This window comes from Sorex araneus, chromosome 1 (assembly GCF_027595985.1).
Source record: "Sorex araneus isolate mSorAra2 chromosome 1, mSorAra2.pri, whole genome shotgun sequence".
Lineage (NCBI taxonomy): Eukaryota > Metazoa > Chordata > Mammalia > Eulipotyphla > Soricidae > Sorex > Sorex araneus.
The window spans coordinates 319,874,479-319,897,394 of record NC_073302.1 but is presented as its reverse complement, the minus strand read 5'-3'; the positions used below and the strand labels follow the sequence as shown (position 1 = coordinate 319,897,394).

Below are 22,916 nucleotides of genomic sequence, written 5' to 3'. Positions count from 1 at the left end.
TGAGGATAAGATAAGGCATTGGGATCAGAATTATTGAATTCATGATCTATAAATTATAAATTCACAGTTTCTTTCAAGGAAAGACCTCTTTGCTTTTGTTTTTGTGACAAGGGCACAGCCCCATCACAGAGCTAGGATTCATCTGTGTTTCTCCTCTTCAGCGTGATCCAGATGCCATTAGTTGGACGAAGAATAAGCTCTCCTGCCAGACCAAGTTCTTCTCTCTTTTGTGTAGTTTCTACCCAGAACCGTCTCAGGATACAGGAAAGGATGATCTTTTCTTCCATTATGGCAAATTTTTGACCTTCAAATTAATGTAAATACCCTCATTTTAGTTAAAATTATAACTGCAATATGAGAAATAACAGGTCTATTGGAAGAAGTGAGCTACATTATATGTTCACAGTGATAGTCAGAACATTATAATCAAGTGGGATAATTGTCGTTAAAAAGAAGATTCTTGAGGATCATTTAGTGCTCCCACCCTGTGTATTTGAGTAGCTGGTGTGGGCCTAGGAATATGCATATTAGTAGTACCCCAGATGAATCCTGGGCATTGAAGTAGGAAAATCACTACTTTAGGTTGCTTTCTTCTGCTTCTTCTTTTTCTTTTTTGTTGGGGCACATTCAGTGGAGCTCAGAATGTACTCCTGGCTCTGTGCTCAAGGACCAGTCCTGGTTGTGCTTTGGGGACCATATGTGGCACTGAGGATCTGCCATGTACAAGACGAGTGCCCTGCCCAGTGGACTTTCTCTCCCCAGATCTAGGGTGCTTTCTTATTGAGTCTTTAGTCTACTACAGAATCACCAAACACTAGATCTCACCTCATTTTGATGATGATTACATTTTTGTAAATGATAAAATATGAGAGATACTGAAGCTGGAAGTATTTATGATGCATGGTGATGTGTGTTTTATTTTGTTTGAATACTTCACCTGACCATATGATAGTGTTCTTTCTTTTGTGTTGCAAAATGCAATTCTTCAGAGAAACAAATATAGAAATTATGTTGGATTTAACACATACTTAAAATAATGTTCTACAATATGTAATGTAGTCTTCTTTAAACAAAAGTTTATAACAGTCTAAAACTTTACAGATGAACTGACTGTGCATTATATTATTATGGACTGAATCTTATGACCTCTAAATTCATATTGTTAACTTCAAGCATCTCAGAGTGTGATATCTGGTACACAGGGCCTTTAATGGGAAAATTAAATCAAATGAGCTCACACATGTGAACCCCAATACAATCTGACTCATGTCCTTATGAAATGTGATTGTGTTTTTATGAAAAGAAGAGACTAGAACACAGACACATACAGAGGAAGGACCAGTTGAGATACAGGAAGAAGAGAATCAAATAAAGCATCTTCAAAGAAAACAACCTTATAAACATGTTGATATCAGACTTCTGGTCCCCAAGACTTTGATAAAATTAATTAATATCCAAGGTTAAAGCTACCCACCTATAGGTTTTTGTTATGGCAATCTTAGGAAATCTTAGAAAATGCACATAGAATATGACAAGTTCAAGGCAATAATGTAAAATGGAGGGAAAGTGAAACAAATTTTGAAAGACTGCCTTAAATAGAACACTACATTGTATAAGAGTATATATAAAGAGCAGAAGGTCAATGCCAATTTAGTAGATACAAACCTATGCAATTTCGAAGTCCAGCAGAGAAGGGCACATAGGCATATGGATGGCGTCCTTTGGAATTCTCAGGAAAGAACCTTTCTGGTTTGAATTCCTCGGGATCAGGGAAATATCTTGGATCTCTGTGCAGTGCATAGGTGATGATGATTGCTTGAGAGCCTTTCACGATTTTGTAACCCGCTGTTCAGAAGTAGACAATAAGTCACGATAGAAAATAAGCAGAATAGATAATAAAAACATCCCATCTCTGCTATTCCGATGATAGAATACTTACCAACTTCACAGTCTTCATTGAGATGACGAGCAAATAAAGGCACAGAAGGAAAAAGGCGAAGACTCTCCTTCATAACACATTCCATATACTTAAGTTTCTTCAGGTCATCTAAGGTAGCAGGACGATCAGATTTCCCTGATTAAAGTAAATATGTGTTGTGATAGCCAATGAACTATTTGAGTTGGAAGATGAAGCACCAAAGTAGAATATATCAGTCAAAACACTAAATGTCAAATACATACAGATCAAATGATACTTTGAATATTAATCATAAGCACGGTAGAATGAGAAAACATACTGAGTAAAAGAAACCTGGTACTAAAGGTAACATGTTGAATTATTCCATTTATAGAAAGTGCTCAGAATAGGCAAGGCTATAGAGACCGAAAGTAAATTGATGCAGCCAGGAGCTGGGGGAAGAAGAAATGATAGAAAGTGGCTGATTTATAGTACATAATTTCTTTTTGGGGTGCTAAAATGCTTTGTACTGAGATAGAGATAACAGAAAACAATGTGAATGTACAAAGGGTCTCTAGTACCCATGCCGATGGAACAATGAGAGATCGTGAGCACATGCCTGGAATTGATCAGAGGCAGGCACTAGAAGGTATCCCCCAGATCCTGGTAAGCTTCCTAAGGAGCAGAAATGACACCAGTTTCAGGGAATGTGGCTCCCACAGTGAAGAGCCCAAACATACCAAACACTTCCTCCAGTTCTTTGTCCACTTTTTTCTGGACTTCTGGATAAGATCCCAATAGGTACAAGGACCAATTTATTGCAGCTGCAGTGGTATCATGACCCTACAAATGGAAAAAAATAGAAAAATAGCATCAAAGCACTGATATGAATACAATAGAGAGTATGGGGGCGATTGTCTGCCATAGAGTTAGGGGGAGGGGCAGGATGTGGGGGGAATACTGGGGACCCAGGTGGTGGAAAATGTGCACTGGTGGAGGGTTGGGTGATCGATCATTATATGACTGAAACTCAAACAGGAAAGTTTTGTTACTGTATCTCACGGTGATAAAAAAATAAAGAATAATAAAATTAACATTCTGAATAAAAAAAGTAATGTGGAGTTCATGTACAATTAAATCACCTTAATCAATGGCTGAATAAATAGTAGTACTCCTACATTAAAAAAAGAATGCTATGATTATACTGAGATTAAGAAGGTTTATTTTTTATATTTCTCTAGCTTTTACAGGAATAATGTGACTACAGAAGCCAATGTATGAATTCTGTACATTAGATCCTCTCCTGCAAGAAAGAAACAAAACAATCCCTGCAAGGGAACTTCTATGTTTAAGAAACCTTTTAGCACTACACAGCATGACATCATTATGAGAAGTGGCTCTGCTATGCTGATAAGGTGGCATTCCAAGGGAGTTCTGAGCACTAGACTAACTGCCTTTTATTTTTCAGTACATTGAGTAACAATGTATGACAGTGCACTGCTATAAAGTCTGATTTCACCACACAACTATTATCTTTTACCTGACTACCAACATCACTCTTTCCTCCCCTGCCTTCTGGGAACCACTAATTGGTTTTTGAGTATAAAGGTTTACTTTTGTTTAATTCATTTGTTTATATTACTCAGGAATGAACTGATAAATAAAGCAAAGTAAACAAACAAGAACATAATAGTAGCTGTCAGACAGGAATGGGCGAAGAGAATGGGAACAAAGGAGTCAATTGTATTGTGAAGCACTGGGAACCACTTCCTACCTTTTAGGGCAACTGTAATGTACATCAGATGTTCATAGTGTTCTGAGTCTGAACTGAACTTCTATCATAGTACAAACCAGTGTTACTTCAATAGTTTCTTTTAAGCTAAATAACTTTCCTAGATCCACACTGCTTTCGAAAGACAGAGGTAAAAATTTAAGACTCTCAGCAGGGGGCCACCTCTCTTGCAAGCATGAAACTCTGAGCTCTGATCCTGGCAGTACCCTATGGGTGTTCTGTGTACCATTCTGTGTTACCAGAATCCCCTGTGCCACAATAGTAAGAACAGAGTCCTGAGAGTTGGACAAAGAGCTGAACCCACCCTTCTCCCTTCTGTGAGGGTGCAGTGATGCGCTGAGGACCCCTTGACACCTTTTGTCTCTGCCTGTCCCATCTTTCAGACTTGAACCCTTATTCCCTGCCCTTACCTCACCACGACATTTCCCCATGCAAAATCTGTGGTTTTTCAGAAAATAATTTGAAATGTCAATAATAAATATTAACTATAAGACTTTTTTGAAGAAAACAGAAACTTGTCCTTTTTCTTCTGTGATGATGACAATATTCCATTCAACACGTAGTCACTGCCATATTTTGTTCCATTTACATCACTGGCACACTTGCTTCATAAAACAAATTAATTGCTTGTGATATATTCTATACATTTAAATCCCCATTTTACAAGGGCCTGAGGTTTGTGTCACTGCATGTTTTTCACACTTGTAGTTCCTTTGCAGAATTTATTCTGACCTCAGTGAAGATAAGACTCCTGGCAGCCAATAATTTACTAACACCTCAGAAAGAAGAGCCCTTGAAAGGGAAGATAAGGAAGTTCTCTAATAGTTTTAACAGCTTTTACTGAATGTATAAGGAAAAGAGTGACTCAGCTATATGAGAACTCTGCGAATCGTCTATTTCTTTCTCCTGCTACCCCCCAGAAGGAGGATGAAGCAAAATGGAAAGTCCAGAGTTACAGAAGCTTGCACATGGGACGGGCAGAGTATGTCTGCTGGACTGTGTATATCTGGGCATTAAAGGCATGGATGGCAGAAACAGTCTTCATCTGGCTACTGGAGGAGGCTCAGTCTTTTAGGCATGTATGATATATTCCTATTCATGTCTGGAAGAAATATATTAGTATTTCAAAGAATTATAAGGCTGGAAGAAAAAAATTACTTCATTCATTTTAATGAAAGTATAATGTTCCTAGAGAGATCTGGATGGAGGTGTGTACATGAACCTGTGTATGTAGGTGTGTCTACGAGAGTGCATGTATGTGTAGGAGTGGGTGTGTCCATGTTGCCTGTTCGTGTGTGTTACAGAGTAGAAATGTGGTAAGTTGGATAGTGCAGTGGGTAGAGCATTTGCTTTGCACGTGCCAACCAGGGTTCGATTCCCAGCATCCCATATGGTCCCCTGAGCACCGCCAGGAGTAATTTCTGAATACAGAACCAGGAATTCCTGAGCATCACCAGGTGTGACCCAAAAAGCAAAAATAAAAAAAAAGAAATGTGATAATTTCTCTTTATTTTTAACATCAATAATAGTCACTAAGAGCTGTGTGTCAGTCATCATACATGACAATTGTATTTAAAAATAATAATCCATCTGTTCCTTATAATGGTCCTGTCAGGCCATGCAATAACAAGCACATGGAGGCTCACACAGTTCAGATGAGGTACCCAAGGTACACTCAGACCTTACATGCAGGTCAGAATTGGGGTTCTGTGTAGAGCTCACCCTCTTATCATACTTCTACTTTTTATAGCTACTCCCTAAAGTCTAGCTTCTCCATAAAAAATTATTTTTGATAAAGTACACTCCACTTCACAAAGAACGATGGCCCACTGATCTCATCCATGTCTCTGTTTTACAGACAGGCAAGCTAGTGAAAATCTGAAATGACTGAAGCCATTTCATGGGGTTAGTGAACACAGAGCCAGAACTGGAGCTCAGGTCAACAGATCCTGAACACACCTGGCAGGACACCCCAGCATCCTGGCCGATGCCCAGGCAGTGTTCTTGGTGTGCAGTGCCTGGAGGCAGCTGCTAACACAATATTCAGAACAAGCCAAGTCAGTGTAAGCTCTAACACCCTTCTTTTTTTTTTAAATTTATTTATTTTTAATTAGTGAATCACCATGAGGGTACAGTTACATATTTATACACTTTTGTGCTTATGCTTCCCTCATACAAAGTTCGAAAACCCATCCCTTCACCAGTGCCCATTCTCCACCACCAGTAAACCCAGCATCCCTCCTACCCTCCCCAATCCCATCTCCCCCCACCCCACCCTGCCACTGTGGCAGGGCATTTCCTTCTGTTCTCTCTCTCTGTTTAGCTGTTGTGGTTTGCAATAAAGGTGTTGAGTGGCCACTGTGCTCAGTCTCTAGCCCTCATTCAGCCCGCAACTCCCTTCCCCCGCATGGCCTTCGACTACATTATAGTTGGTGATCCCTTCTCTGAGTTGCCCTTTCCCCAGAATGTGAGGCCAGCCTCCGAGCCATGGAGTCAACCTCCTGGTACTTATTTCTACAATTCTTGGGTGTTAGTCTCCCACTCTGTTATTCTATATACCATAGATGAGTGCAATCTTTCTATGTCTGTCTCTCTCTTTCTGACTCATTTCACTCAGCATGAAAGTTTTCATGCCGATCCACTTAAATACTAAATTCATGACCTCCTTTTTTCTAACAGCTACATAGTATTCCATTGTATAGATGTACCAAAGTTTCCTCAACCAGTCATCCGTTCTAGGGCATTTGGGTTTTTTCCAGATTCTGGCTATTGTAAACAGTGCTGCAATGAACATACAGATGTCGTTTCAATTATACTTTTTTGCCTCTCTGGGATATATTCCCAGCAGTGGTATTGCTGGGTCAAATGGAAGCTCAATATCTAATTTTTTGAGAATCGTCCATATTGTTTTCCAGAAGGGCTGAACCAGTTGGCATTCCCACCAGCAGTGTAGGAGGGTCCCTTTCTCCCCACATCCTCTCCAACAGCGGTTGCTTTTGTTCTTTTGGATGTGTGCTAGTCTCTGTGGTGTGAGGTGGTATCTCATGGTTGGTTTGATCTGCATCTCTCTGATGATTAGTGATGTAGAGCACTTTTTCATGTGCCTTTTGGCCATTCGTATTTCTTCCTTGGTAAAGTTTCTGTTCATTTCTTTGCCCCATTTTTTGATGGGGTTGGATGTTTTCTTCTTGTAGAGTTCAACCAGTGCTTTATATACCATTGATATCAACCCCTTATCTGATGGGTATTGTGTAAATATCCTTTCCCATTCTGTGGATAGTCTTTGTATTCTGGTCACTGTATCTTTTGCGGTGCAGAAGCTTTTTAGTTTAATGTAGTCCCATTTGTTGATCTCTGTTTTTACTAGATTGCTTAGTTCCGTGTCACCTTTGAAGATACCTTTATCTTCAATATCGTGGAGGGTTTTGCCGACCTTGTCTTCAATGTACCTTATGGTTTGTGGTCTAATGTTGAGGTTTTTAATCCAGTTTGATCTGACTTTTGTGCATGGTGTCAGGTCAAGGTCTAAACCCATTTTTTTGCATGTCGTTGTCCAGTTGTGCCAGCACCATTTGTTAAAGAGGCTTTCCTTGCTCCACTTCACATCTCTTGCTCCTTTATCAAAGATTAGATGATCATACATTTGGGGTTGTGTGTAGGGATATTCCACCCTGTTCCATTGGTCTACGGCTCTGCCTTCGTTCCAGTACCATGCTGTTTTAATTGTTACTGCTTTGTAGTAAAGTTTGAGGTTGGGGAGGGTGATGCCTCCCATCATCTTTTTCCCAAGAATTGTTTTAGCTATCCTTGGATGTTTGTTATTCCATATGAATTTTAGGATTGCTTGATCCATTTCTTTGAAGAATTTCATGGGTATCCTTATAGGGATCGCGTTGAATCTGTATAATGCTTTGGGGAGTATTGCCATTTTGACAACATTGATTCTCCCTATCCACGAGCAGGGTATATGTTTCCATTTCCTCATGTCCTCTTTGATTTCATGGAGTAGCGTTTTGTAGTTTTCTTTGTAGAGGTCTTTTACTTCCTTGGTTAAGCTGATTCCGAGGTACTTGATTTTCTGAGGCACGATTGTGAATGGGATTGCTTTTCTCATGTCCCTTTCCTCTGCCTCATTGTTTGCATATATGAAGGCCATGGATTTTTGGGTATTGATTTTGTAGCCTGCAACTTTACTGTATAAGTCTATTGTCTAACACCCTTCTTGTTCCCTCACTTCCAGGATATCATGGTGTTACTGTCTGGTCAATCTGCTGGCCACAAGGAACAAGAAGTCGTGCTGGGAGTGCCCAACTTTATTTGTAGAATATAGAAGAGGAAATGGTGCAGAAATAGGCATGTGGGTTTGGGAAATTAACAGGAAATATAAAGTAATATAGAGAACAGAGAGCAATTTGGGGCTTCTCCTCTTCCTAAAAAAGTCTGAGTGGCTATAACTTAAGAAAAATGTCCTTACTTAAAGATCATTTAAGTAGAGGTAACAATCACCACCTAAAATATTTTCTGGGGCATGCATCAAGTTCTTAACTTTTGAAATTTCTTGTCATAAGAAGATGACTTTTTATCAAGTATGTTGTTGTATAAAATGTTGCTACAACTTCAAAATATTCCCAAAGCTCTTAAAAAATAACTTGAATTTGTTTACCAGTACCCTCCAAATGACAGGACAATCATAAATAGTAAAATAAATCAAAACTAGTACCTCAAACATGAAGGTATCCACTTCTTCTCGAATATCTTCATGACTTAGCTTGTTTCCTTCATCATCAGTTACATTTAAAAGCAAGTCAAGGAAAACCCTTCGTTTGTTTTGGGGGGGTTTAGTGCCCCCATTCTCAGTTCTATATTCTTCCTCTCTCTTCATTGCATTGGCCCTTTCAACAATGACCTGAATGATTTAAAACATTACATTCTTTTGTTTGGGATTTCACATGCCAATAAAATATTTATCCCATGAAAAGATACCTGGTTGTTTAATTCATTTACAAACCCTTTCCTGTTCTTCCCCTCTCAACAATAACTTAATATCCTATGGAAATGTAGCAAAACTTCCTCTTCACAGATTAAGGCATTATCCGGGAGGAGTTTAGCAACAACCTTTAAAATTTTTTTTTTTGTTGAATCACTGTGAGATAGACCCTTACAAAGCTGTTTGTGATTAGATTTCAGTCCCACAGTGTTCCAACACCCATCCCTCCACCAGTGTATATTTCCCATCACAACAACTTTTGATGTGAGAATAATTCCAATTTTCAAATGTAATTTCTGCAGCCTTTCTAGCCAGGGAACTGAGCTGTGACCCAAGAGATCTGAAGGATCTAATGAGAAAAAGCTCAGGTGGTGGAGAGAATGCAGCCATTCTATAATAGACTAATTATAGGTCACTCTAATTACATGTGCTGAGAAAAGAAACAGTAAGTCAATTAGTCAGTTCACTTATGTGCTGCTGGACCTTCTACCTGGAATGCTCTTTCCTCAGACAGTTCCTCAGGAAAGGCCTGGCTCCCAACTTCTTTACGAAGGAACTGAGTTACAGTGTTAGTCTCTAGAACTCATTATCTCCTGCCCCTCATTTGTTGTTTTAGCATCAAATTTCCACAGACATAATATCGTGCTTGCTATTCAGTGTCTTTCTCCTCCAGCTTCGATGACCATCTACATTGTCTTGGTTGGTGGATATATTTCGAACTTTCAAAACATGACTGGGCACTTAAAAAATTCTCATTAGATAGTTTTTTAATAAATAAAAGAATTATAGTTTATTAACATAATTGCCTATATGTTAAAATTTTTCTTCTATAAGATATTTGGCCAAACCTGACACTGCAGGATTTGACTAAATAGATTCTAAGTTCTTTGAGAGAAGAACGTCATATACTTTATTTTCTCTATCCTGGTATAGCCCTTAAATCTAGCAGTCAGTAATCTATTTTTACATTTAGAAAATACTAGGGCTTACTCTTGGCTCTGTGTTCAGGGATCTTTTCTGGCAGGGCTTGGAACCTTATGGGGTGCCAGGAATCAGACCTATGTCAGCCATATGCAAGGCAAGCACCCTACTCCCTGTACCTATACCGTCTCTCCAGCTTCTCATGTCACTTTCTGAAATTATCTGTTTACATACTACCTCTTCTACTAGTGTAACTCCTTTGGGGTAGGGAGCACACATACGAATATTATACACTTGGTAGTGTTTGGCATCTAGCAAGATCTTAGTAGTAGGTGAATACATAAGTTAGAATTAATTATATTTTCCATCATTATTTTTTCCATCATTATTCAGTGTTTCTCTGGTGAGAAGCAGGCTCCATGAAAAATCACTAGGTATGAAAACAAAAATATAAATCACAGACTTTTAAAAGTTCTGGAGACAATAAAGCTGATGGATAGACAATAATGCATTTGATGTTTTGGAATCATACATTTAGAATGATAAATATGTAAAAATTTATGCATATTCTACTGTAGTCTAAAGAAATCAAAGACTTACTTTGTTCGTAAAATTATGGAGAATTTTTAGGCTCCTTTTGTGTTCCCACCCATCTTTAACCATAAGGAACCAGAGGTCAAGCCAAAGCCAAGGCATCTTCATTCTTCGATGTATCATATCACTCATCCTATAAAAACAATAAGGGTATATCAGCTGATACATTGAATATGTATTTCATGAGCACCTTTTCAGTTCCTGGCCCCTATGATGTTAATAAGGAAAAAATGACAAATCATATTAAAGGCTACAAAGTGCTCCATAATTTATTCAAAATGACCCAGTCCTGAGTTACTTTAATACATTTGATCAAAAATTCTAATTTTGATCATTTCTCTAGAGGAAAGCACAGTATGTTATTAAACTTCCCTTCTAGCTGACCATCATTTGTCTGCTTGTATCCATTGGGAACATCCTGGCTTCTCAAGGCAATCTGTGACACTTGCATCACCAGTTAGGATGAGATCTGTCCGTTCTCAATGACAAATCATTGCTTGATCACTCCTCTGGACTAACAATAAAAAAGACTGCCCCATTCTATAGATATGGTCTATTATTCCTCATCATTTCCAGTGACAGAGCAGAAAGGTATCTCTGTACATGATCTTTTTCCTCATGACCTGATTACATGCCAGTTATTTATGGTAGCATTTCCTAGCTATTCAATCTGTATATTATTTCACTGTTTTCTTCTCTAATACCAAATTTATCTTTTCTAAATATTTACTATTATTTATAAGATTCTTTGTTTCAATGCCCATCTCCCATTCTGTTGTTAGTTACATAATAAAACTCAGCAGTATGTTCTACAATGGATGACAGATTAAAGCTAGTAAATATTTAAGAAAGTGAAATAATTCTATCCTTAATATAGAATATGTCCAATCAACTCCTGGCTTTATCCTTTAATAGCTGAATAATTATAAATGAAACCAATTGTTTTAGTTAAAATAATACATACTCATTGCAGAAAATATGAGAAAAATAAAATGTTATTAATTCACATCCATAAAAATGTGGATCTATAGCAAAGAAACTGAATCACAGTAATGTAGATAAGTGTATAAACATAACATAAGAGTCATAGCTAACATTTTGGTACAGTATCCTTTAGTTTTTCTTATTATAGTTTACTTATACTTGCTGACTTCAGTACTAAAATGTTTTTATCTCTTTTGCCACAGAGTCACAATTCAATTACATTTAAAAACTATCATTTAGGGCTATAGAAATCATCCTGAGATTAAGGCTCTTGTTTTGCATGCAACCATCCTCAGTTGGATCCCCAGAACCAATATGGTCCTCCAGGCACTGACAGAAGTGATCGCTGAGCACAGAGTAACCCAAATGTAAGCCAGCCTTGAGCACCATCAGGTGTGGCCCAACTCACTTTCCTCCAGAATAACAAAATATCAAAACAAAACAAAACCAATCATTTAAAAGATGCTAGGGCTGGAGCAATAGCGCAGTGGGTAGGGAGTTTGCCTTGCATGCGGCCGACCCAGTTTCGATTCCCAGCATCCCATATGGTCCCCTGAGCACTGCCAGGAGCAATTCCTGAGTGCAAAGCCAGGAGTAACCCCTGTGCATTGCCAGATGTGACCCCCAAAATTAAAAAAAATTAAAAAGAGGCTGAATATTCTGAGTGTACCATAATTTATACAAGCATTCCTCTGCTATTGAAACACATACAGAAAACACACTTGATTAAATGACTAGGTTGATTTTTCTTACTGTTTCCTTCAATGCAATGAAAATATATAAAATAAATTATTAACAATTTTTTGTTACTCATAATGCCAGCAAACTTCAGTAGAGTTCCCAAAAAGTGCTTGTGGGCTACTGGGCTACTGGGCTACCTCTCAGGAGACCATGAAGTATTGGGGACCCAACTCAATGTCTCTGCATGCAGCCATAATGCTCCAGCCTCTTTGACCAGTGCCCTGGCCCAATAGTAACTATAATTTAAAACAATCTAAAGGATCCCATTTACCTATAAACTGCACGAACATACTCAGAATCATCATTCCTCTGAGCACCGATATTCTTCCCCATCGCTGTTTCTGTAAAACATGTTGAGAAACCAAATTTCAACTCCCGCATATTTATGTTATTGGTCCTCCAGGGCCCACTCTTGAAAACTGATGTGTAAGCTATTCTGTTCTAGTGGACTTGAAATGTGTTCCTCCCCCAGCAACTGCCGGCCTTTTATTTCTCCTCCTCCTTGCTCCTGACCCATTCCGGAAAGGCCCGGCTGTTGGCTTTCTGACTGCTCTGTTCCAGTTTCTAAGAGCTGTAGATACTTCTCAGCATGTTCAGAAGTAGGACCCCTGACAACCCCCAGTGTCTTTTCTAATCCTCCATTGGCATTTCCCAAGACTTGTTATATTCCTTTGGGGCCATTTCTTCTGTGCGGCACAACAGTAGAAAGAAATCACTGAGACTCACCACAGATGATATCTAAAGCACAAAGAGTGATGTAGAAAAAGCAGTTAAATGCTTCCTGGTTAACATGCTTCTCAAGCTTATCAGCCAATATATTGGCTTGTTCATTCATGATGTCTAAAAAGTCCTCCAGAATAGTAAAGTGGAAAGTGGGAGTTAGCATTTTCCTCCTGGAGCGCCATTTTTTCCCAGTACTAGAACGAAATACAAGACATGATGATAGATAGAAGAAGTGACACTTGGAACAAAGTATAAATAAGAGCATAAATAAGCAACAATAAGTATAAGTAAGCAACAAAATTCTCCTAAAGTAGCTTAATATACATAGTCACAAGTGCATTGCTCAAAGAAACAAAGATCCATAAAAAGATACAGAATGTAAACATGAAGTATCACACCATATTACTACCTTTTAAAGAAAACTTATTAAAACTCTAAAGTATGTTTAAAAAGCCTAAATTTTAAGTTTTTCAAAGTTAGACTTTTTCACTCCTCTACCAGTGCCATCTTTATGCTCCATGATACAGTGATGTATCTTGAGTTCTGCAGAGTACCCCATGGATCTCATGCTTGTCTTGATAGGCCCACTCAGAAATTAGAGTCTTCATTCTGGATGCCAGCTGGTGAATTGGGGTTTCTTCAAAGTATGTGTGCAACTGATTGCCTTTTTCTTTAAAGTTATATCTCTGCTATAAATGCTGTTCATCTTCACCCATTTATACATCCAGGCCTTCTAACTCTGCATTGGGTCATCACTATCGCAATAGTGGCTGGAGATTCCCTTAAGCCCTGGACTCCTGCTTGTGAAAGGCTCATTGTTAGTGAAATCATATTTTCCAGTTTACCCCCTTAGTTTCCAATGGCATACTCCTGCTTCAGGAAAACTTTTTTCCACCAGTTCCTGATATAACAATTTATTCTCAGATGCATTGTTTCTATAAGACAATTTACACATGGAAACTCACCTTGTAAGAAGTCCTAGGCCAAGCCATGGTTCTAGGAACTTGTACATAAACGACTTGTCAATTTGCTTTGAACTAGTTAAAATTGTCTTAGAAAGAGAAAGAAAGAAAAGTATCTGAGAGAGATATCAGAGACATCAGTACAATCTCGATGATAAGAATACCTGGCCAGAACACAGCAACTTTTTAAAGTCTCATTTTATTTTATAGCACTTATTTATTTGCAATTCATTTTCATTCCTGTGTTTCAAAGAAATCCAAGTAGAGATTTGAACATACAACTGTCATTGAGTCTTGGGCACTGAATGGAGTGGAACAAAATGAAAATATCCAAGAAGATTCCATGGCTCCTGCCATGAATTACAAACCAAGTGGGATCATTTATTAAGCAAGGGGGGAAGCTCAGGAAGGATCTCATAGCAAGCTGGAGTTCAGGATGAGCTCAGAAACACATCTAAGGAGCTGGAGCAATAGTACAGTGTTTGCCTTGTACGTGGTCGATCCGGGTTCGATCCCTGGCATGCCATATGGTTCCCGGAGCTCTGCCAGGAGTAATTCCTGAATGCAAAACTAGGAGTAACCTTGAGCATCACCAGGTGTGACCCAAAAAACTCTTGCTTTGGAGAGCTTTCTCCCCACATCTACCAAACTACGTGAGCCAGCAACAGTTGAACTCTGCTATCTGGGCCTTTACTGTCTACTCTGAACCAGGTGGTGGTACAAGAGAAACGCCAACATTTTAACCTCATTATAAAACTGGCATATCCCAGTACTATTCCCTAGGGAGTTCTGTTCTCTAATCTAGTTCCAGAATAGAAGCCATGCTTTGCTTACTTTTACTGCCTAACCCTTTCTCATCAAAGAAATTCCGACAACACAACAGTTTCTATAGCATAACAGTAATAAGTAAAGGATACTCGATATATTTTGTTCTGCAGTGACTAGTGTTTGGGGGTCCACAACTGGTATAGTAGAGAGCCTCGAGCCCCACTGGCAATCCTCTGGCATTGTGGTGGAAGAGGACATGGACTGCTGGGGACTGAGCCCAGAGCACTGGCATGTGCTCTACCATTTGAAACCTATCCCTGGGCCAACAATATTTTGTTTGTCTCTTGTATTTTCAGGGAAGTGCTGTGCAGGCCATGCAGTTTGGGGACTCCGGGGACCTGTGCCAGGTAAGCGCTCCAGCCCCTTGGGCATCTCCCCAACTCCCAGGCCTACGGTGTTTGTGAGGAGTGATTTTGAGTTGCGTGGAATTAACGATACCTGCTTTCTCACTATCAGGAACATTAAGAAAATTAATTTGGCGTGTTGTGAAAATTAATTTGGAAGAATACATTTATAATGTAGAGAGAGATGAGACTGAGATGCCTTTAAGGAAGAAAAATTCCTGTTTTATTGGGATTCAGAATCATAAGATAGTACAAGGTACAAAACTTGTGCTCACCTATAGAAAAATCGATTCCATATTGCTATATATATGTATACATGTATACATATTGCTATATATTGCTATATACATGTGCACATATGTATACATACATATATATAACTATATATATACTTATATAAAATTTTTATAGAGTTATAGAAAACTATATCCTTCTGAAAATGGGGAAACAAACATTTTGAGACTTGGTAACCGATGTGCTTAGATATCTACAAACTAAGGATTCAAAGTACATGCGGAAAGCATTAAATGTTTCTATGTCACCCAAAATGTTCAATTCAGTGTTTGAGATACAGAATTCAGTGAACCTTAAGGATACATTACTGCATTTACTATTATATCGTCAAATGTGGATTACATTTATACTGATGCATTATCTTGCTGCATTTACTATGGTGAGATTCTTATACTGTCAAATGTGTATTGATTTATATACTCACCTCCACATTTTCTGCATTATAAAGTGCTAACACAGGCACTGGCCCAAGCCAGAGTTTCAGTAGTGGTGTTTGTCGATACTCTTCAGTATAAAAAATAAGCTGCTGAAAAAATTCTGAGAGAAAACACTTCATTTTAGTTTCAACCACATCAAAAATATTGTAACAAGTTACTGATTATATCATTTGGTAGTTTTAATTAACTTACTTTGGGCAAGTCAGCTAAATATCCCAGTTTTCTCATTTCTTAAAAACAAACCATATAGTCACTATTCAATCAGATGAAATTAAAAAGGTGGAGGGAAGCAGACCTTCCAGGGGTGTGTGGTGCTAGAAGTTTTTATGCAAGAAACATTATCATTTGCATAATTGTAAACCACAGTGCCTAAAATATGTTTAAAAATTTGCTTGTCAAGGACGCAGGCTAGGGATTGGGAGGGAACATGAGACATACGTCAAAGGAAGTTGACAGATCATGGGACTGGTGTGGGGACATTGTATCCCTGAAACTCTATTATGAACAGTGTTGTAAATCATGGTGAGAAGAAGGGAAGGAAGGAAGGAAGGAAGGAAGGAAGGAAGGAAGGAAGGAAGGAAGGAAGGAAGGAAGGAAGGAAGGAAGGAAGGAAGGAAGGAAGGAAGGAAGGAAGGAAAGAAGGAAGGAAGGAAGGGAGGGAGGAAGGAAGGAAGGGAGGGAGGGAGGGAGGGAGGGAGGGAGGGAGGGAGGGAGGGAGGGAGGGAGGGAGGGAGGAGTGTAATGTAAAATGACTTGACACATTGGAAGCAACCTGCCAACCAGGAAATACCACACTAATTGGGTGCTGATGGTTAGCCTTCTCATGTGCATTCTCAAGACACCTGGCTGCTTCCATCTACCATGCCTTATGCTTCCTTTCCTAGGAAGGAAAGCCTGTCCTCTGTTTTCAGCCCTGGAAGATGCTGCCCTTCCACCCCCATAAATGCTCCTGTCCTGCTATTCCTCCTCTTCTCAAAGATCTCAAGGCCTTTTGAGAATTTCTCTAAGGAACTATTAACATCTGAAAAAGAAGAAAAATACCTCCCTCTGTTTCTTCTCTGAGTCTTGTTTTTAGGTTTTGCTGTCAAGGCTTTAATCTGTTTTGAGAGAATACTTCTGTTTCATTCTTTTGCATGGGAGTATCCAGGTTTTCCAACACCACTTTTTGAAAAGTCTGTCCTTACCCCATTGGATATCTTTAACTCTTGACATAGGTAAGTTGGCCATATTTGCATAGCTTTATTTCTGAACTCTATTTTTTGTTTACTTTGCTCAAGAGTCTGTTTTTATGTTAATATTATACTGTTTGGATTACAGTGGTTTTGTAGTATTGCTTAGAATTGGGAAGTGTGATGTCACCAAATCTTTCCTTTCTTCTCACTATTATTCTTTCTGTTTGGGGTCATCTGTGTTGGTTTTTATAAATTTTCTCTATTTCTGTGAAAATGTCATTGAAAATGTCGTGGTGATTATGTTGTGCCTGTGTATGTTTTGGGTAGTAACAGTGTAGCACTATCATACCATTGTTCATCGATTTGCTTGAGCAGGCACCAGTCTCCACTGTGAGACTTGTTGTTTGAGTAGTATGAATATTAACTCTTCTCAACCATGAGCATGCAACATCTTTACATTTATTTGGATATTCTTTTATTTCTTTAAGCTACATCTTATTGTTTATAATTTTACATGTCTTTCATATCTTTGGTTAACTTATTCCTAGGTATTTTTATGCAATTATAAATCACTGTCATCCCATTGCTCATCGATTTGCTTGAGCGGGCACTATTGTGAGACTTGTTGTTACTGTTTTTGGCATATTGAATACGACATGGGTAGCTTGCCATGCTCTGCCGTGCAGGTGAGATACTCTCAGTAGCTTGCCAGGCTCTCCAAGAGGGACAAAGAAATCGAACCTGGGTTGGCCACTAGGCTATTTTTTTTAAAGCTCACTTCCTCACCGTTCATTATCAGTGTCAAGCATAGCAATCAAAAGTTGTGCATTGATCTTAGTTTTATTAAATTCATTTATTGTAACTTTATTTTTATGAAGTCATTAGGGTTTATGTGTGTGTATGTGTGTGTGTGTGTGTGTGTGTGTGTAATACTGTGTCGCTGGCAAATAGTGACAATTTTACTTCTTTTGAACTCAGGTGTCTTTTATTTCTTATATTGTCTATATGCTCTGAGTCAGAAATTCTAATCCTTTATGAATAAAAGTGCCAAGACTGGGCATCTCTGTCATGATGCTGATGTTACAGAAAATACTTCCAATATCATTTCTATGATCTTCTTGTCAAAAATCCATGAACTCAACCATGTAAAAACAACAGACAGACCAAAACTGAGAGACATTTTACAACTGCCTGACCTGTACTCAGTAGAAATGTCAAAGCTATAACAGACAAGGAAACACTGAAAAATGATCACAGATTTAAAAAGATTTAGAAAATACAATAATTAATACCATGTGGGATCTTGGATTGAATCTTGGAAAGAAGATACTCTGGGAAAAGTTGTGAAACCCAAATCAAGGCTGTAGTTCTGTTAATGATCTTATGCAAATGTGATGATGATGATGGTGATGATGATGTTGATGATGATGATAGTTTAGATAATTATACAGGATCTGCGTGAGTTATCATTAGAAGTAGCTGATACAGTGTATGTGTGAATAATCTGTACTATTTTCTGCTATCCTGTAGGTCTAAAATAATAAAATATGTATATAACATATATATGTATGTATATATTGTTTTTGATTCTAGGCCATACCTAACTATGCTCAGAGTTTACTCCCAGTGGGCAGTGGGGTTCAGGGACAATATGGGTGGTGGGAATGAACCTGGGTTGGCCATGTGTAAGGCAAGCGCCTTACCTGCTGGACTATCTTTGCAGCTCAATAAACATAATTTTTAAAAGAAGAGGAGGTTTAGTTTTTTAAAGCTGAAGAGTAAGAAATCTTGATCAACTTTCTGACGAGAGTAAGAATATGAGATTGTGATGCTGGAGAAAGATTTAAAATTTATTTTGCTGGTGGGAATAAGACACTGTCACTGTCACTGTCATCCGGTTGCTCATCAATTTGTTCAAGCAGGCACCAGTAATATCTCTCACTGAGAGACTTATTGTTATTGTTTTTGGCATATCCAATACACCATGGGTAGCTTGCCAGGCTCTGCCGCATAGACTCGATACTCTCGGTAGCTTGCCGGGCTCTCCGAGAGGGGCGGAGGAATCGAACTCGGGTTGGCCGCATGAAAGGCGAATGCCCAATCGCTGTGCTATAGCTCCAGCCCCAAAATACATAAATATCTTATATTTGTATTTTCTTTAATGTATAAAAAGTTTATATAAGTCTCGGTGGTGGAATTGGATTAGTAAATGAGATAAAATAATATGGACTAATTATTATCGTAAATGTAAGAATCATTAAACTAAAACATTTTACTAAGAAGAAATGGAAACCATATAGGGATTATATCAGAAAAAAACTGTAGGCATCCCTGTTAGTCAGTTTTCTAGCACATGTTCAGAAATGGGACTAAATATGATGGTGTTACCTTCATCTCCCTGGATATAACAGGCACTGAATGGACACCTCCAATGCACCCAATCGCTATGATCAAGAACTAAGCATCTTGGGAGGTGGTCACTTCTGGAATAAATCACAGTTCCTGAGAGAAGGAAGTGGTGCTAAAACAGAAGTTTAAGTCTGACTCATGGAAAGGACTGGGAAATACAGGGATGCCAATGGCATGGGAGCACTGATGAGTTGGACTTCCGGAGGTGAAAAGGAAAAATGGGGCTGGGAGAAAGAATGTCAACCAAGCAGCAGCAGGAACACCCCAGCAGACACACAGGGCCTGAAAATCCCCCCAGGGGTTCAACACAGGCATAGGACCAAGGATGATAACATTGGGAGATGAGACAAGTTTGGAGGGAGTTGGATGTGTGGTTTTTCTCTTAAGGGCTCTAGGAACAGCTGGAAATTTCTGATAAGGGCTAGCAAGGCAGGACTTATACTTTAGCACCAACTCTAATGTGTGTGAGGTCTGTGAGCGCTTGGGTAAGATGGGGCCACAAGAAGCTTCTACTTTTTGAAAAAATGTTGAGAATCCAAGCAGCCGGGATGAGGGCTGTGACCTTGGTATTGGGATGGGTAAATCCCAACTACAGCATGAGGATTGTGTGGATAACTTGGGAGTGAACAAGCTGTTCTGTGCCACCATCTGGTGGGCTCAGCCTGGAGACGGCAGCGGGACCACAGGCAAAACCAAGCCATGGCAAATCTCTCAATCAGGGGGTACCATGTGGGTGAGCCCTGGGAACGCATGGACGAAGATAGCCCGGGATTAAAGGATGAAGATAGAGTCTAGAGCTTTGAGAACCAATCAAACAAAGGCTAGACAGAGTATTGGGGCTTATGTCCAACAAGGTGAGGTTATGGGAAGATTGAGTTAGTTGCTGATTGCATCCTAGGAAATGAGATCGCATTCAACTGTTAGGAAGAGCTAGGCAGAGAAGTGAGCCGTCAGGGCTGGCTGACTAGTAGCCACGTTGGATCCACAGGACTTATCCCAGACAAAGAGAAAGCCCAGGTCACAATGGTAGGACTAACTCCAGCACCACTGGGATTTTACTATTACAGCTTTTGAGATTGTTTGAAATCGTTCTGATCACTTGTTACAAGTAAATGTTTCTAGTCTTTTAGTCACAGACTTCCAAAAGGCCTTGTCATATTCCTGAATATGATATGTTGCTTTCCTATTTCTTCAGGTGGATGAAATTGGAAAAGAAATTCTACTTTTGGAGTTAATATTCAATCTGTAAAACTATTAATAATCTGGAGGAGGAATTGGGGTTTAGACATGGAGGAGTTTTAAATATATAAATCACTTGGTGGTAAATCTTGTCCACTCTGGGTATCTCGACTTAAACAGTCATGGAAATGAAATTTAGAGCTCAAACTGACATTCCCTGATGTGGAATTGTAAATACCAGTTTTCTTTGAGTGCATCAGAAGTTAAAATGAGTTTTACCTGCCAGCAAAACATTACATAGATTATCTATTTGAAAATATTGTCAATAAAAAACAATTTGCTCTTATTCAATAAAGTATTTCTTTAAGTTTCCCAGAAGACCCTGCCATCAGTTTATTGCTATTATATAATTTTTTTTAAAAGACTGGAATAGTACAGTGAATAGCACACTGGTCTGAACCCTTGAACCCCCTGGAAGTGAGCCCTGAGCACAGAGCCACAAATAAGCCCCAAGCACTGCCCTGCGTGGCTCTTCCAGCCCTGGTGCCTTTGGCAGCTATTGCAGACAGAATGACAGTTTCCAGATAGAAGCAGCTAAAAGTGGGAAAGAGAAATAGCGGAACAGGACTTTAGATTTATTACCTCCTTGCTAGACAGGAGAAAAAGTTCACATAACGGTGTGTGCTTAAAACATTCATACTACTGACGGGGCCGGAGCGATAGCACAGCGGGTAGGGCGTTTGCCTTGCACGCGGCCGACCCGGGTTCGATCCCCGGCATCCCATATGGTCCCCCAAGCACCGCCAGGAGTAATTCCTGAGTGCAAAGCCAGGAGTAACCCCTGAGCATCGCTGGGTGTGACCCAAAAAGCAAAAAAAAAAAAAAAAAACATTCATACTACTGAAAATCCACGATACCTCCATGAAAGATATATACATATGGATGTATGTCCTGATCCCTTTATCCTAGGGACATATATGTTTACGTGCATATAATATACATGTTTACATATATGTCCTCTCTGCGATCCCTGGAGACTAGTGATCAGGGACCACGTGTGTGTGAGTGGTGTGTGTGTGTGTGTGTGTGTGTGTGTGTGTGTGTGTGTGTGTGGTGTGTAATGTATATTTCATAGGGACCAGAGGACATTAGCGATTTGATGAGGTGTCAGTGGGGACACCCCGGAGAGAACTGTGAATCTGCTCTGTGGAGTGTGATAGATTGTATCAGGCAGAGCTGTCACCACCTCTGGCCACCTGGAGGGGGAACTAGGGCTCAGGGTGGAGGATCCTGCGAGGCGGGGCGTTGCCAGGGACCCCAGCAGCGCCCGGCGGCGGGCCCTTACCCCTCGCGTCGGGTTTCAGCATCAGCGCGTGTCCCACCAAGGGGTAAGCACCGTCGATGGTCGGCACGGGCCGCAGCCACAGCCACTTGCGCGCGTAGCTCGCCAGCATCCGCAGGAGGTTTTGGAGGAGGGAGGCGGCCGCCAGGCACGCGGCGCTCAGCGCGCCCCAGAGCAGCAGCTTCTGCCCGAGCCGCACCAGCCAGAGCGCGCCCATCGCTGCCGCGCCCCGCCGCGCCGCGGGGTTAAAGACTGGAGCGCGGCGGGGCGGGGGCGGGGCCGCGAAGTTCCAGCGCTCGGGTCCTGGGAGGAGCCAGGGTTGCTGGAGACCGACGCGGCCCGCAGTAGATTTCCAGGAGGTCCCGATCCGAGCCGTGGGCAGTGACGCGGCCGCCCCGGAGCGGGGCCTGGAGGCTGAGATTCAGAGGTGCGGGGGCTCCTCTGACCCGGGACCAAGTGGTGCCTCCGACGCTGCTCGACAAACCGCCGCGAGGCTTGTTGCAATGCAGGGCAGAAACCTACGTAATGCACTCGGGCCTCTTTGTTTGGTTCCAGCCGGAAACGAAAGCCGGGGAAACAAACTCCGAGTCCGCTGGCGTGTGCTGTAAGTAAACGCACCGACCTGCATCGGGGCAGGCGAAAGCCAGGGAAATTGAAGGCAGAAGCCCCCACCCACCCGCACCCCGGGATCCTGTGAGCTGAGCTTGCGGGGGTCGGAGGACCCAGCTCCGGAGCGCCGGGGAGAATTCCTGATCGGAGAAATAATAAAAAAGAAAACAGCATCGGGTTTAATATTGGGTCTTTGGCGGCTTTTATTTCTTTCTTTGGAGCGACCTGCCAGGTCCCTGGACTTGCAGGGCAGCTGCGCCCTGGCTCTGTGTCCGGGGTCGTCGGAGCTGCTTGGGTTCTGCGCTCTCGGGAGCTTTCGGGCCGCGTTCCCCGGGAATTAGTCGAAACACAGGAGAGCCGAGTTAAGACGTTATTCAAGCATACATATTTTTCCTCCAAAATATCCTCCACCAAGAAAAGCCAGAAGATGCTCGTGGTGAAAGAAGCATGGGTACAAGATATTAAGGGGGGTAAGGGGAACTGTAGGTCTAGAACGTTCAAAGAGGTGCGCACGAAGCCCTACGGCCCCCCAAGGAGAAAATGACCACCTTTGGCACCCGGGACCCGACTCCTCACTCTCAGCTTCTCTCTGTTCTCCAGACGGAGGCGCTACAATCCTGCCTGATCCCTGTCTATACTCCATACTTCCTGCACGCGGGCTGGGCTAGGAGGGCCCCTCTTTTGGAAGCCAGCCCTAAGCT

The 22,916-nt window shown here is 40.7% G+C and overlaps 1 protein-coding gene across 1 annotated transcript; it reads right to left on the bottom strand.

The window, feature by feature from the left end:
- Positions 1–52: 52 nt before the first annotated feature.
- On the bottom strand, positions 53–21,823 carry LOC101556979 (cytochrome P450 4V2). Its single transcript, XM_004610339.2, has 11 exons — positions 21,610–21,823; positions 15,492–15,604; positions 13,605–13,690; positions 12,643–12,833; positions 12,188–12,257; positions 10,198–10,324; positions 8,410–8,595; positions 2,638–2,740; positions 1,940–2,074; positions 1,666–1,845; positions 53–304 (listed from the first exon to the last, which is right to left on the bottom strand). The coding sequence occupies exons 1-11, from the start codon at positions 21,821–21,823 to the stop codon at positions 132–134; spliced, it is 1,578 nt and encodes a 525-aa protein (XP_004610396.1). The 3' UTR covers positions 53–131.
- Positions 21,824–22,916: the final 1,093 nt, after the last annotated feature.